The 16,002-nt window shown below is 42.1% G+C and overlaps 1 protein-coding gene across 3 annotated transcripts in view; it reads right to left on the reverse strand.

The window, feature by feature from the left end:
- Positions 1-16,002, reverse strand: part of SMARCAD1 (SWI/SNF-related, matrix-associated actin-dependent regulator of chromatin, subfamily a, containing DEAD/H box 1) — a 270,689-nt gene that overhangs the window by 225,211 nt on the left and 29,476 nt on the right. For 2 of the 3 annotated variants that reach the window (XM_033958199.1, XM_033958210.1), the window contains exon 4: positions 5,807-5,978. In XM_033958199.1, coding sequence (XP_033814090.1) covers positions 5,807-5,978 — 172 coding nt within the window. The remainder of the gene's footprint in view (positions 1-5,806; positions 5,979-16,002) is intronic. The other variant, XM_033958219.1, reaches the window with a different exon arrangement.

A 16,002-nucleotide genomic window follows, 5' to 3' on the forward strand; every position in this document is an offset into this window, starting at 1 on the left:
TCATTCGTTAAAATTTCCAGATCATTTATAAATATCCCTTCAGCACTCCAAGCTGCTTCCCTAGAACACCTAGCTTTCAGGTTGTCCTAAATAAAAAGAGGAAAGGCAAGGAAGCTTGCAACAACATAGGCTCACTGACAAACTGAGAACTGGAACTGTTTTGTTTCTGTTTTATGGGGGGGGGGGGGGTTAGCAGCCTGAAACAGAAATAACAGGCCTAGGGAAATGGAGCTGAATTCTAGACCCAAATAAATTGTGAAGGACTGTCTGACTAAACTGGCTGTCAAGTTGGGAATCTTGTTATAGACAGTAATAATAATAATAATAATAATAATAACAACTTTATTTTTCTATACCGCCATAATCTTACGACTTCTAGGCGGTTCACAGTAAAGAGAGCTGTATAATCAGCGAATTACAATCTTAAAGATCAATGAATTATAATCTTAACAATCAGCGAACTACAATATAGTATTAACATGTTACTGTGAAGGGGCTGGATGGCCAGCGAATTACAGAATACAAATGGAGGAAGACACTGAACAGACAGAGTACAGAATACAATTAGTGAGGGAGCGTAGTATCAGCATGAAGAGTAATAGTTTTAAAAGGAGGGAGTATTTTGACTAGGAAATAAATCTATTGAACAGAGCAGTCTTAATTTCTTTCCGAAAGGCGCCGTAAGTCAATCTGGCTTTATCAATGAAGTTGCTTAGCCAGGTTTGCTGTCTTCTAGCTTGAAACTTAAATGTTCTTTCCAGAAAGGTTCTGTATTTGCAATCTGTGATATACGGGTAGGCAAAGAGATTGCGATTGCTGGTTGTCCTTGTGGGAGTGTATAGTTCAAAATGAGGTGAGAGGTAATTGGGGGGCCATTCTCCACATCAGTTATATAACAAAAACAAGAGAATTTGAATAAAATTTGTGCCTCAATTGGCAACCAGTGTAGAAGTTTGTAGTAGGGACTAATGTGATCACTTTTCTTTAGTCCGAATATTAAACGGACAGCCGTGTTTTACACTATTCTTAATTTTCTCACGGTATTTTTAGGTATACCCACGTAAATAATATTGCAGTAGTCTAGGGTGGATAGTATCAATGACTGTACCAGTAATCTGAAGGATAAGGGATCGAAATATTTTTTGATGGTTTTTAAATTCCAAAGTATGGAGAAGCACTTTTTTGTCACCAGGTTCATGTGATCGATCAAGGTTAGGTGGGTGTCTAAGGTGACTCCTAGTATTTTTATGGTTTTTGATATTGGATGATCGTAACCCTTTAGGTGTATTGTTGTTGTGGTGATTTTGTCCTTTGGGCTTGCCAAGAAAATTTTTGTCTTTTCTGAATTTAGTTTCAGTTTAAAATTGATAGTCCATTGTTCAATTTCAGTCATGATATGGGAAATATGATTTAGGGTGTCATTAGTCACGTTGGTTACTGGAATTAAAATAGAGATGTCATCTGCGTATATATAGTATTTTAGGTTTAACTTCTGTAATAGGTGACCTAGGGATGAGATATATAGGTTAAACAAGGTGGGAGATAGAGGGGAACCCTGAGGAACCCCCGAAGGGCTTTTCCAAGAGTTAGAGTATTTCCCGTCGTAGACCACTTGATAAGATCGTTTGGTTAGAAAGTCATGGAACCAGCTCCAAACTCTTCCTGAGAGACCTAATGCATCTAGACAGTTCAGCATTATGTCATGATCCACTAGGTCAAATGCACTGCTAAAATCTAGTTGTAAGATCAGAGCGCTGGTGCCTTTACTGAAGAGATCATATAGGTGGTTGAGGATGGAGCCTAGGACTGTCTCTGTGCTGAATCCTTTTCTGAAACCTGATTGGTGTTCGTTGAGGAGGTTGAATTTGTCTAGGTGATTTACTAGTTCCAGGTTGACCAGTCCTTCCAGTAGTTTGGTGAATAGGGGGTACTCGCTATGGGTCTATAATTGGACGTCAATGCAAGCGAGTTCTTCTGGTCTTTGGAGATGGGTGTGATCAATATGTGTCCCATTTCCTCATGGTATGTCCCACTTGTAAGAATGGATGTTATCCAGTTGAACAGGTCTCTTTTAAATTCAGGTATTGCAGCTTGCATGATCTTAGAAGGGCATTCGTCTAGTAAGCAGTTCGTTTTGGCGTATTTGTTAAATAAGGTAAGGAATTGGTTCCAATTGGGGGGCTCAAATTGATTCCAGATCATGTCAACACTAGTCTCCCTTTCCTACGGTCTGAATTGGAGATCGAAGTCGGGTGAGGGGGTAGGTATTGTAGCTCTTAAGTCTATAATTTTTTTGCTGAAGTAGATGGCAAGGATGTCGACCAGTGGTATATGTTCGTTGTTGTTTTTCAAGATCTGTGTAGTGTCTGTTAGTTTGTTCACTAATTTGAACAGTTCTCTGCTATTAGTTTTGACTGTTCCTATTTTTTGTGCGTAGTGTTTATAACGTTTTTCTTTTATCACGGTTTTCTATTTTTTCATTTTTTGTTTCCAGGTTCTTTTGTCTTCCTCTTTGTCTGATTTGAGCCATATTCTTTCTAGTTTTCTGAGTTCCTGTTTGAGGGCTAACAGTTCAGCAATGTGAATGTGTGGACTGATGACCACGGTACAGCTCTACAAATCTCCTCTATGGAGGCTGAACTCAGGTGGGCAACCAATATTGCCATGGCTCCGGATTCAGTCCAGCAACCCCAGCATGGGCAAAAATAAAGAAAATGCAGTCTGTGAACTAATTAGAAAGAATTTGTTCACCGATGACACCCACTCCCCAAAATCCTAACGGGGTCTAAAGAAAGAAAAAGCAGAGTAAACTTTTTATGGACTGCAAGAATGTGCAGTACACACTTTTCCTTGATGGACATGTGGCTTGTTGGCAGAACAATTGATTGACTAAAATGAAATTCCAATACTATGATATTTATGATTGTAATTTACGGTTAGTCCAGCCTTTTCCTATTGTGAACTGCCTTTGAGAAATATTTGAGCTAATTGTAATTTCTATTTTTGAGAAATATTTGATATTTTATGATTGTAATTCACTGTTTGTCCAGCCTTTTCTTGCTGTAAACTGTCTTGAACCGATGGTTTGGCAGTATATAAGAATAAATTATTATTACATTAGGAAGGAACTTAGGATGCATGACAAAACTACTCTGTTGTGATGAAACTTAGTATAAGGTGGATAAACTACTGAGGCTAGGAGCTCATGGACCTTATGGGCTGAAGAGACCACCACCAAAAACAAGTCCTTCCAAGATCAGGTACTTTAGGTGACAGATATCAAGTAGTTCAAATGTAGCTTTCATCAGCAAGGCGAGGATAACATTATGATTCCACGACTTGATGGGAGGGCTTGATGTAAGGTTTCATCAATAACAAGCTCCTCAGGAAGCAAATAACTAAAAGTTGAGCAGAGATAGGCATACTGTCCCGAGTCTCCTGCCAAGGGAAAAGCGACCCAGGAAAACAAGGGATCCACAAACTGATCATCATAATAAGTATCGCCCAAATCAGGGTCAACTAACTCAGGAACGGTGGCTGACTGAAAAGAGGATATGCTTAAAGAAACAAAATCGTTGAGAGACAAGACCAAGGCACAGCGGAACTATGGCTATGCTGAAAGGCATTCCACAAATACTGCACTAAATTTGCACAAGTCTGGCAAGGATTTGAAATAGAAGAGCCCAAGGACTCCATCCCAACAAGTTTTGAGACAAAACTTGCAGTTTTGGAAGTGCAGGGAGCTTTTGAAAAAAAGATAGCTAAAATCCAAGATAGCCACCACTAAGAAATTTGTGCCAAAATATTGATATTTTTCAATCAGTAAATTTCAAAAATGGCAATCTTAGGATTTTTCAGGTGGGGGAACACAGGGGTACATGCAAAAACCTTTAAAACCTTGAAATTCAGACCCCCCCCCCCAATCACCTCACATACTTTGGCAAGCTTATTCATTGTGACCTGTGCTGCAGCCTGTCTCAGCTCTCTTACAGTAACTGGAATCAAAGAATCACTGCCTCGTGCTGGGAATGCCTCTTCAATGCTGATCTGCAGGCTGCCAGTCAGATAAAATGCCTGACCATACCTCCACTCCTGTGGTACGACTGACATGCTAAGAGAAGGGTGGAGGTGAAAAATGCAGTCGGCACCTATGAGATACTGCTGAGCCTCTTGGGGGCACCTAAACACCTGCGCTCGAAACCCTGCTAAACAGTAGATGAGGAAAAAGCAGGGATGGGCCCGAGCTCCAAACAAACAAATGCAGACTAGCCAACAGGTACTACCAGGGATTGGCCTGCTTCTTCTCTACACAGGCAGAGCTGAAGAAAACACTCAAAGCACACAAAAAAAAAAAAACCCCGAGTCCAAAAACACAGAAGAAAATAAGAAAAAGGGGAGAGCAGAACAGAAAACACTTCTTCAGACTCATGTGCAGAAGGGAAAAACCACAGATGACAGTAGAGCTCCCACTGAAGTAGAGAAGAGTCAGATAAAAAAATCCAAAGTAGATTCCTTCTGCAGATGGTTCACTGCCATTAGGAGATATCCCACATGTCTAGAATGACTTTTTTATTGCACTGGAATGTTTATTTTATGTTTCCTGAGCATCCTAGTTTGTCCAATGCATAAGCCTCACATTCCAAATTACTGATCAACCACTTTCTGCTACCACTTGTTAAAAAAAAAAATAAACTTAACTATTTATAATATCTGGCCTGGTTCATTGCTTGTTAGTTCTAGTTCAGGAGCTTAGAATTCAAATCCAATTATAGGGGAGCACAAATAAATGTAAATAAGATAAATCCAGGACACTACATATAAAATCCATTATACAGCCAGTCCCAGAGTTACAGACGCCTGACTTAAGTATGACTCATACTTAAGAACATGGTTGCAACTTCATTTGATTTCACCGAGCAGTATTTCTAGTGGCATAGATTCCTACACTAGAGAATAACACGGGGAAAAAAAATCCGTCCCCGTCACCGGACCGCCGTCTTCTTCATCGCCCCGTCCCCATCCCCGCATCATCCACCCTTCCCTCTCACCATCTCACCGCCCTTCAGCGGCCCCAGAATCTCCCTCCCCCCTTACCTTCGCAGTGCGATGGTAAAGAAACTTAAGGGAGGGAAGGCGCACGGTCACCTTCCTCCCTCCCTCCCTCCGGCCAAATCTATCTCCCTTCCTCCCCCCTTACCTTTGCGGCGCTTTAGTAAAGAAACTTACTGAAGCCGGCGAAGCCTGCCTGTGCCTGCAATTGCGTATTTGTGTGGGCGGAAGCTTCTCCTCCGACGCAACCGGAAGTTGCGTCGGAGAATCTTAAAATCTACAAGTTCTGAGTTACATACAAATCTTTAAAAACGTAACTCATTCTTAATCCAGGGACTGCCTGAACACATTTAATTCCCCTTGAACTATTTCTAATTTATGCCTACAAATTCAAAGTCAGTATTTCCACCATGAGAACAAATTTTAATACTCACTCAAATCAACTTATATGCTTATATTTAAGAAGGCGGCTTATAAGAAAATTAGCTAGAGAGCTTTTCATTGAAGTTTAAAATATGCATGCTAATTTTGGTGGCATTTATTAGGAAAGAGCTCTATTTCTGATGAATTGATCACATTAGTTTTATGTCTTTCACCAAACCCATTAAAATCTACAATTTTGCTCTCTACTTTACATATTTCTAAAGGAATATCTCATTTTCGCTGTTGTAAGATCTACAGAGTTCTTCTAAAACCCATTTTTATTTGCATTACACAATTAGGATAAATAACCCAGTAAGAAATATTTGCAAGTTACTTGTAATAAATCTTCATCACTTTTTTGTGGAAAAATATCCTTCAGTTTTTTTAGCTTGAAACTGTTGCTTTCCTCCTCATGGTCAGAAGTATTAGCCACACCATTTGAATGGGTAGCTTTAAGGCTTGACTGTTTGTCAGAGTTTCCAGAGATATCATTAGTGTCACCACTTCTGAAATTGCAAAAGAAAAGAGAAAAAAAATGGGAGATACATTTGTTTTATGTCTTTTACCAAAAAGAAATACAATCATTGCAGAGCAAACCTAAGCTAAAGTTAATATCATGATCATTGTTCACATTCATTACCGTATTTTTCACTCCATAAGACGCACTTTTTCCCCCCAAAAGTGGGTCAAAAAGTGGATGTGTCTTATGGCGCGAATACAATTTTTTAAACACCTCTGCCTACCTTTTTAAAAACGCTCTCTCGCGCTTATCCGCCAACTCCTCCTCCTCCGAAGAACAGCGAGCAGCGGTGCTGGCCGATTTGGTTTCGGGGTGACTGAAGCGCGAGGAGTTATTGCCTTGCCAGTTTGTCTTGAGTTTGCCCGGCCTCACCTGTGCCTTGTGCCTCTGCCTCTTGGAGGAGCCCGTCATGCTCCGCTCTGCTTGCACAATTTCTGCAAGCTGGATTGCAGCCAGAGTCTGACACGGTTTTCTCCACTCCGGATTCTCCCTCCGAAACCGGTCCCGAGTCAGGCGTCATCTATGAGTGGATCGTGTGGTGCTGTGGGCCAGTCCTGGCTACTTCTTGATTGTACGCCACTTCCCACTTGTGATAGTCGATGGATGGCAGCCTCCTCATGATATCGGGGCCAGCAGCGCACAAGCGCTGTCCTGCATGGGCCCGCATGCTGTCAGTTCTTGTGAGTCCCGCGAGAAGTGGCGAGTGCCCATGCAGGAGCACGCTTGTGCGCCAATAGCTCCAACATCATGAAAAGACTGCAGTTCAGCAACTAGCATAGACCTGGGTCGCGGCCAGCAGCCCCTTCATTCTCTGGCTGTGCCCCCCCACCTCTGCTGCAAAGCTAGCGCCATGCTGGGGACACCTCCAGTCTGCCCACGCTGGCCAAGGTGGTCAAACTGATCAAGCCGGGAGCGGCGAGCAGATACTGCGGGGGTGGGATGGGGAGGCATAGGCTCCCGGGCTGCAAGGCTCTGCCTGCCCCAAGCACCCAGGCTGTAGCCTGCAGCTCTAATGAAAAATGTGCATTAGAGAGAGGTTTTTTTAAATAGAGTGAGATTATTATGCTTTACTCTGAAATGTTTACTGTGTACTCCTTACTACCTGGTGAGAAAGTCCTAAGAGGTTAAAGGAGGTAATACATTTAAACTGATGAACATTAAATTTGCTAGTCAAATATTAGTGCCTCACAAGCTGGCTTCTTTTTAAATTAGTCAACAATTCTGCAGTTATTAATTCTGCTATTTCAAACGCTGTGTAAACATGAATGAAGTTTAACTTGGAAGGATGGTTGTTGATGCCAAATAAACTCACAGACAATTTGACTTCCTGCCCACTATCAATTTTCTCTTTCTTTTGCTTTTGGCTACAACAGGATCACAAGGACCATAATGCACTATATTGCAGAGCTGAAGAAATGGTATTGAGAGGAAGGGAGACAGCCCCAATTCTTAATCTGGCTAATCTGGAAATGGTGATCACTGAAGAGAATGGAGCTAAGTGAACATAAGAATTGCTACTGCTGGGTCAGACCAGTGGTCCATCGTGCCCAGCAGTCCGCTCACTCGGCGGCCCTCTGGTCAAAGACCAGCGCCCTAATTGAGACTAGCACTACCTGCGTATGTTCTGGTTCAGCAGGAACTTGTCTAACTGTGTCTTGAATCCCTGGAGAGTGTTTTCTCCTATGACATACTTCGGAAGTGTTCCAGTTTTCTACCACTCTCTGAGTGAAGAACTTCCTTACGTTCGTATGAAATCCATCCCCTTTCAATTTTAGAGAGTGCCCTCTCGTTCTCCCTACCTTGAAGAGGCTGAACAACCTGTCCTTATCTATTAAGTCTATTCCCTTCAGTACCTTGAATGTTTGAATCATGTCCCCTCTCAATCTCCTCTGTTCGAGGGAGAAGAGGCCCAGTTTCTGTAATCTTTCACTGTATGGCAACTCCTCCAGCCCCTTAACCATCTTAGTCACTGAAGAAAAAGTGACAGAAATAGTGGTTGTTGACAAACTCAAAGAATGTAGGGAAGTTCACATAGGACTTTAATCTTGCAGAAAAGATGCTATTGGAATGTCTTGGAAGAAATGTCGCTCTATTTTCCTTTTACTGTTTGTAACTGTTTGTCACAGTGAGGGGGGACAGGATGCAGAGCCTGGCAAGGTGTGTGGGGTTGGGGTGCAGAGCTTGGCAGGGAGTGAGGGGGGCTGGGTGCAGAGCCTGGTATATATTAGTACACAATTTGGTTCAAAATGTTTTTTTTTTTCTTGTTTTCCTATTGTAAATCTAGGATGCATCTTATGGAGCAAAAAATACGGTAAGTAGTAATGAAAGAGTAGGTTCTTAGCTTTGGTAATCTTTCTTGTAAACCACGCTCTCTCTATTCCTGGACAAGTGGGTTATGCATCCCATTTCATAAGATCTCTTGTCGGAAGCTTTATTTACATATTTTGACTTTCCCCTCTGACTTCCAATTCATAAAAAAGCAGATAGAAATATAGAAACATGACAGATAAAGGCCAAATGGCCTATGTAGTCTGCCCATCCGCAGTAACAATTATCTCTTTCTCTCTCCGAGAGATCCCTCATGCTTATTCCAGGCCCTTTTGAATTCAGACAGTCTCGGTCTCCACCACCTCTTCTGGGAGACTGTACCACTCTTCCCTCCTTGTTTTATCCCCTTATTGTCTTCTTTCCTTTACAATATTGTAGTTCCTACCTCTCTCCTCTTGTTTCCAACCCTCCCTATGTCTAGTATGTTAAGATCTGCCGTCTTGTCGGTAACCTGGAGTTTGTCTCCCTTTTTAAATGTTTTATTTAACTGTACACTTCAAATTTTATTTGTGTTTAATCCAATTTTAATAACCTATGAAACTTTCTGTAAAAAAGTATATCCTCTTAACTTCATCCTATGTATGCCCTCTCATTGCAAAGTTTCCTTTCAAATGAAAGAGACTTGACTCATGTGCATTTACATTACATAGGTATTTGAACGTCTAGCATATCTCCCTTCTCCCGCTTTTCCTTCAAAGTATACAGATTGAGATCCTTAAGTTTGTCCCCATACACCTTATGATGAAGACCACATACCATTTTAATAGCCTTCCTCTGGACAGACTCCATCCTATCTTTTTGAAGGTGCAGCCTCCAGAATTGTACACAATATTCTAAATGAGGTCTCACCAAAGTCTTATACAGGGGCATCAATATCTCCTTTTTCCTACTGGCCATACCTCTCCCTATGCAACCTAGCATCCTTCTAGCTTTCGTCCTTCTAGCTTTTCAACCTGTTTGGCCACCTTAAGACCATATATTCTCAATGATTGCTTGAAGATATCTCAATACAAAAATATTCACAGAATCCAGTAAAGAATTCACCCAATCAAGATGAGTTCTTAATGAGGTCCGAAAGGGGTATCAGACGGCCCAACAAACAGTGATGTTTGAAGGGAATAACTCTTCATTTGCCCCACGGTACCTCCTCCTCCGTATTAATTTTACTTTTATCAATAGTTACTGTCACTTGTCCTTTGATAAGTTGTGCGGCGGTATGTAATGTATGTTCACAACAATAGCTTTCCCCATGTCGCCTTGACAAAGAATTCGAAACGCGTTGGCGTTCAGTGGAATGGTTTTCAAGGCTGAAAGCTAAGTATTCAGAATTAAGATTCATGAATAATTGTATGAAATAATAAGACTTAAGCACCAGAAATGACTAAAAGTGACAGTAACTATTGATAAAAGTAAAAAAAAGTAAAATTAATACGGAGGAGGAGGTACCGTGGGGCAAATGAAGAGTTATTCCCTTCAAACATCACTGTTTGTTGGACCGTCTGATACCCCTTTCGGACCTCATTAAGAACTCATCTTGATTGGGTGAATTCTTTACTGGACTCTGTGAATATTTTTGTATGGCCACCTTAAGATCATCACATACAATCAGACCCATCCTGCGCTTCTGTCATGCATATAAGATCTTCACCCCCTAAACTGTACCGTTCCCTTGTGTTTTTGCAGCCCAAATGCATGACCTTGCATTTCTTAGCATTAAATATTAGCTGCCAAATTTCAGACGATGAGGAGAGTACAGCCGGGAACAAAACTGGGGCAGTTTGTGATTGTGGAGGGGACGCAGAACGGCAAAAGATGTGACCCAGAACAGCAGAGTTGAGGGTCCACTCGTGTGGTTGAAGAAATCTGCTGAGTTTGTCTGCAAGAGAATTCTGTTCCCCTTGAATGTATATTGTTTTCAGGAATATAATGCAAGTAACGGCCCAGTTCCAAATCTTCTGGGCCTCCTGACAAAGACAGATGGACCCCGTGCCTCCTTGTTTGTTTATGTAATACACTGTGACCTGATTGTCCGTGTAGATAAGGACGGTGTTGGTCAAAATGTGGTGAAAAGCTCTGAGAGCATTGTAGATCTCTCTGCGTTCCAACAGATTTATATGACAATGACGGTCCTGGGTAGACCAATGCCCTTTCATGCAAAGACTGTTCACATGAGCCCCCTAAGCATAGGTGGACAAGTCTGTGGTTAGAATTTTCTGACGAGGAGGAGTATGGGATAACAATCCTCTGGACAGATTGGAAGAGTTCATCCACCACTGCAGCAACTGTTGAAGCGGAGGAGTGACTGTAATGTGTTGAGAAAGAGGGTCGAACGCTTGAGATCACTGAGATACAAAAGTCAATTGAGGTATCCTGAGATGAAGCTTCACAAATGGAGTAACATGCACTGTGGAAGCCATGTGACCCAGCAGCACCATCACTTGTCTAGCTGAAATTGATGGCAGATAAGTCTAAATGCAAAGCTGGATCAAATTGTCTTGTCTTTGCTGCAGTAGATACGCCCTGACATGAATGGTGTCGAGCAGAGCACCTATGAACTGTAGAGTTTGAGTTGGCTGAAGCTGGGATTTGGGAAAATTGATTTCGAACCCCAACTGTTGAAGGACGAGAATTGTCATACAAGCTGTTAGTGTCACCCCTTGCGAAGTAGGGTGTTTGATCAGCCAGTCATCCAGGTAAGGAAAGACTTGAAGGCTCTGAGACCGTAATGTGGCTGCCACTACCACCAGGCACTTGGTAAATACTCTGGGAGAGGTTGCAAGGCCAAAGGGTAGTACTTTGTACTGATAATGGTGGTAAGCCACTTGAAAACGGAGGAATTTCCTGGAGACCGGATGCACTGGAATGTGAGTGTAGGCTTCTTTCAAATCCAGAGAGCATAGCCAGTCACTGTGATCTAAGAGGGGATATAAAGTTGTTAGGGATAACATCCAAAATTTTTCCTTCACTAGAAACTTGTTGCGACTCCTGAGGTCCAAAATTGGATGAATACCTCCTGTCTTTTTCAGAACAAGAAAATACCAGGAGTAAAACCCCCTGCTCGATGCCACTGAGAAGAGGATGGGATTCTATCTTCCAAAGAAGAAGGGACGTCTGCTGAGGATGAGAAGGCAACTCTCTTGGAGGATGATCTGGAGGAATGTCTATAAAGTGAAGAGAGTATCCCTCTCAAATGACTTTTAGAACCCAGAGGTCTGTGGTAATCAGTTCCCAGTGAGGATAATAAGAGTTGAAGCCGTCCTCTGATGGGTTGAGGAAGAGGCTGGAATATAGGATGAGTGGCTATGCTCTCTAGAAACACATTAACAAGACTGTGCAATCTTCTGTGGAGCTGGTGCCTGGGCTTTTTGAGGACGCTGTTGCTTCTGTTTCTTCTGCTATGGTCGAGCAGTAGAAGCAGGTTTGGAAGAAAAGCGCCTTTGATAGGAAGACTTAAAAGACTTGGAAGTTGAAGGCTGATAAGGGAGGGGGAGGAGAGAGAGCGAGAGTCCTACACAGATGAAGATCTTAAGCCCTCTATGAAACTAGAGGTGAAGACAAAACCCCCTGAAAATCCCCCAGAATAATAGGCCAATGAACACTACTAAAGGCCTAAGATGGCTGAAAATGCCCTGACTAAAGCTGTCAACCTTTTAAACAATCTATGCTTTCTGAAATCAGCAACCCAAGCGAAACTTATGCTAAAACGAGCAAGTGGAACGAAACTTATTCTTTTACATGGCAACTGGTATCACATCTGCTGTAGTGCCATAAGAACAGGGAAGTGAACTTAAGCAGGATGAGGACATGTCTTGACCAAGAACACAAAAATGCATCATTTGCGAGATATATCCTGGAATGGGCGGAGCCTTACTGGATCCAAGAGCTCGAAGTTGATGACCTGATAAGGAAATGACATTTGACGGGAATAGATAGTTATTTTGACACAGCATGACACAAGATAATGTTGACCAATTAATAAATTGATAAATGTAATGATGTTTGTAAGTAACCAATAAAAACTAACAATGTAACATGCACCAACGTGGGCCAGGGCTATCAGAAGTATATAAAAGATAGCTCTTTTGGCTATAAGAGTAGGACAGACATCCAGGTATACTCAAGCGCTTGAGGCATACTATCTGTCAGCTCCATAAGCTGTAAAGATTTGCTCTTGTAACTTGTTATTGATTGTTAATAAAATATATATTAATTAAACCAGCATATTGGGCTTCCGTGAAGTCAGTGGTATTGAAGGCCGTAAACAGGTGGCTTCTCAAGGCTTAGACTTAGATTTCACTAAGTAACATAGTAACATAGTAGATGACGGCAAATAAAGACCCGAATGGTCCATCCAGTCTGCCCAACCTGATTCAATTTAAATTTTTTTTTTTTTTTTTCTTCTTAGCTATTTCTGGGCGAGAATCCAAAGCTTTACCCGGTACTGTGCTTGGGTTCCAACTGCCGAAATCTCTGTTAAGACTTACTCCAGCCCATCTACACCCTCCCAGCCATTGAAGCCCTCCCCTGCCCATCCTCCTCCAAACGGCCATGCACAGACACAGACCGTACAAGTCTGCCCAGTAACTGGCCTAGTTCAATCTTTAATATTATTTTCTGATTCTAAATCTTCTGTGTTCATCCCACGCTTCTTTGAACTCAGTCACAGTTTTACTCTCCACCACCTCTCTCGGGAGCGCATTCCAGGCATCCACCACCCTCTCTGTAAAGTAGAATTTCCTAACATTGCCCCTGAATCTACCACCCCATAACCTCAAATTATGTCCTCTGGTTTTACCATTTTCCTTTCTCTGGAAAAGATTTTGTTCTACGTTAATACCCTTTAAGTATTTGAACGTCTGAATCATATCTCCCCTGTCTCTCCTTTCCTCTAGGGTATACATATTCAGGGCTTCCAGTCTCTCCTCATACGTCTTCTGGCGCAAGCCTCCTATCATTTTCGTCGCCCTCCTCTGGACCTCCTCAAGTCTTCTTACGTCTTTCGCCAGATACGGTCTCCAAAACTGAACACAATACTCCAAGTGGGGCCTCACCAATGACCTGTACAGGGGCATCAACACCTTCTTCCTTCTACTGACTACGCCTCTCTTTATACAGCCCAGAATCCTTCTGGCAGCAGCCACTGCCTTGTCACACTGTTTTTTCGCCTTTAGATCTTCGGACACTATCACCCCAAGGTCCCTCTCCCCGTCCGTGCATATCAGCTTCTCTCCTCCCAGCATATACGGTTCCTTCCTATTATTAATCCCCAAATGCATTACTCTGCATTTCTTTGCATTGAATTTTAGTTGCCAGGCATTAGACCAGTCCTCTAACTTTTGCAGATCCTTTTTCATATTTTCCACTCCCTCTTCGGTGTCTACTCTGTTACAAATCTTGGTATCATCTGCAAAAAGGCACACTTTTCCTTCTAACCCTTCAGCAATGTCACTTACATACATATTGAACAGGATTGGCCCCAGCACCGAACCCTGAGGGACTCCACTAGTCACCTTTCCTTCCTTCGAGCGACTTCCATTAACCACCACCCTCTGGCGTCTGTCCGACAGCCAGTTTCTGACCCAGTTCACCACTTTGGGTCCTAACTTCAGCCCTTCAAGTTTGTTCAACAGCCTCCTATGAGGAACTGTATCAAAGGCTTTGCTGAAATCCAAGTAAATTACATCTAGCATATGTCCTCGATCCAGCTCTCTGGTCACCCAATCAAAAAATTCAATCAGGTTCGTTTGGCACGATTTACCTAAGGCACCCCAATGTTTTTCATGATATATAAGCTTTTGGGTGGCATTTTCAATAGTCATCAAATAGCTCATTATCCAAGCATGGAATGTTAGCCAACCTATCCTGGAGGTTGATATCATTTCAGAAACTCTGAACCATGCTAGACACCTTATTGCCAATGACATACCGAGGCTCTGGAAGATAACTCAAAGGCTTCATAAGCCAATCTCACCATATACCTTCTAGCCAGGGCAAGGGTGCGAGAGATGTGACGAAAATCCTATAACTGCTGTGAAGGAACGTACCTATCAAAAGAAGACAATTTCTTAACCAAAGTCTTGACATAGCAGGAAATATAGAAATTATAGTTGAGGACTCTGTTGGCCAACATAGAGTTTTGGTACAGGTGACGGCCAAATTTGTCTATAGTGTGCCCTTCACGTCCTGGTGGCACTGATGCATAGTCTCTGGATGGAGTAGATTTTTTCAAAGGCACTCTACCACCAGAGACTGATGCAGAGTTGTGGTTTGTCAAAACCAGAAGAAATTATTTTGTATAAAGAGTCAAATTTTCTGGGAGCCATAGTAATAGTAAGGGGGGGGGGTGTTTCCCAGTCCTTATGAAGAGTCTCCCTGAGAGTACCATGCAATCAAAGGAGTTCTTTAAGAGGCTCATCATAGTCCAAAGCCTCCACATATTCAGCACTATGGGCAGAATCGGCTTCTAACTTGACTGGAAGCTCTTTGCCCAATTGCCAAATGAATTTTGTAAAAGACAGTCTTTCAGTAGGAGACTTAGCACTTTGTGGAGACTTTTGAGGAGATTTCTCAGAAGTAGTGTTATAAGCCTCTGTAGTTAACTCAGGGATATCATCTGCTGAGTCAGACTAAGTCCAAATCATAAAAGTCCTTTGGTGAAGGAGTACATCGGGATCGATGATGACATTGAGACTGGTATCGATCTGATGAAGATAATGATGTATGATGTGATTTCTTTTTACGTTTAGAAGAGCGAGTGTTTACATTTTGAAGTAGCTGAAGATGAACGATGCTGATCAGACTTGGATCGTCGAGAAGATGATGAAGAGCGCTGATGTCTTGAAGAGCTGGATCGACAGTGGGGAAAAGCGTCAATGAAATATGTTGCTTTTATGCGTGGGAAGGTCAATCACAAACTGAGAAGATCCGCGTAGTTTATACAGCTCCTGCTCCAATCATTGGCCAGTAGTTTAGTCTTTTTTTTTTTTTTTGAAAAAAATTTTTATAAAGCAATTTAATGAAGCTAAAACCCTTTCAACTTTAAAGGGATATTATACCTATGTAGTAGCCAGGATTTGAAAAAATGTGAGACCAAAAAAGACTTATCTCAGAACTTGACTTGTCTTTATACCATGTTCAGTCACCAGTGTCTAATTTGCCGACGCGGCCACGTTTCGTGGGAATTTTTAACATCCGCTGCGTCAGGGCCACCAGGACATTCAAAATCACAGGCTCATTTTGTGAGGCAAACCTTCATAGCAGCACTCAAAAACAAGGACATCCATTGAATTGATTAGCAATTCTATTCTATCTACTTTAGTTTCACCGTTATTACAAAAACCTATACATAGCTTAAAAGAACTTGCAAGGTTTTCAAGGTTTTATTAAAAATTTGATTAATTGCCTATTAACATTCTAGGCGATGTACAATACAATTAAATTGAGGGGATCAAAATAAAAATAATTAACAAGAAACCAAAACACAAACAAGACCACAGACAAACGGAAACTTCTGAGGCTACCATCTCATGTTGGATACATGCAGCCATTTCTGCGGTCTATGTGGCGGTGGGGAAGAAGCCTCCCTTTGGGGTGAAGGCTCACTCTACCGGAGGAATGGCTTCCTCGTGGGCTGAATCTCATGCTGTCTCCCCTGAGATTTGTCGGGAGGCCATGTGGGCTTC

Source organism: Geotrypetes seraphini, chromosome 1 (assembly GCF_902459505.1).
Source record: "Geotrypetes seraphini chromosome 1, aGeoSer1.1, whole genome shotgun sequence".
Taxonomy (NCBI): Eukaryota; Metazoa; Chordata; class Amphibia; order Gymnophiona; family Dermophiidae; genus Geotrypetes; species Geotrypetes seraphini.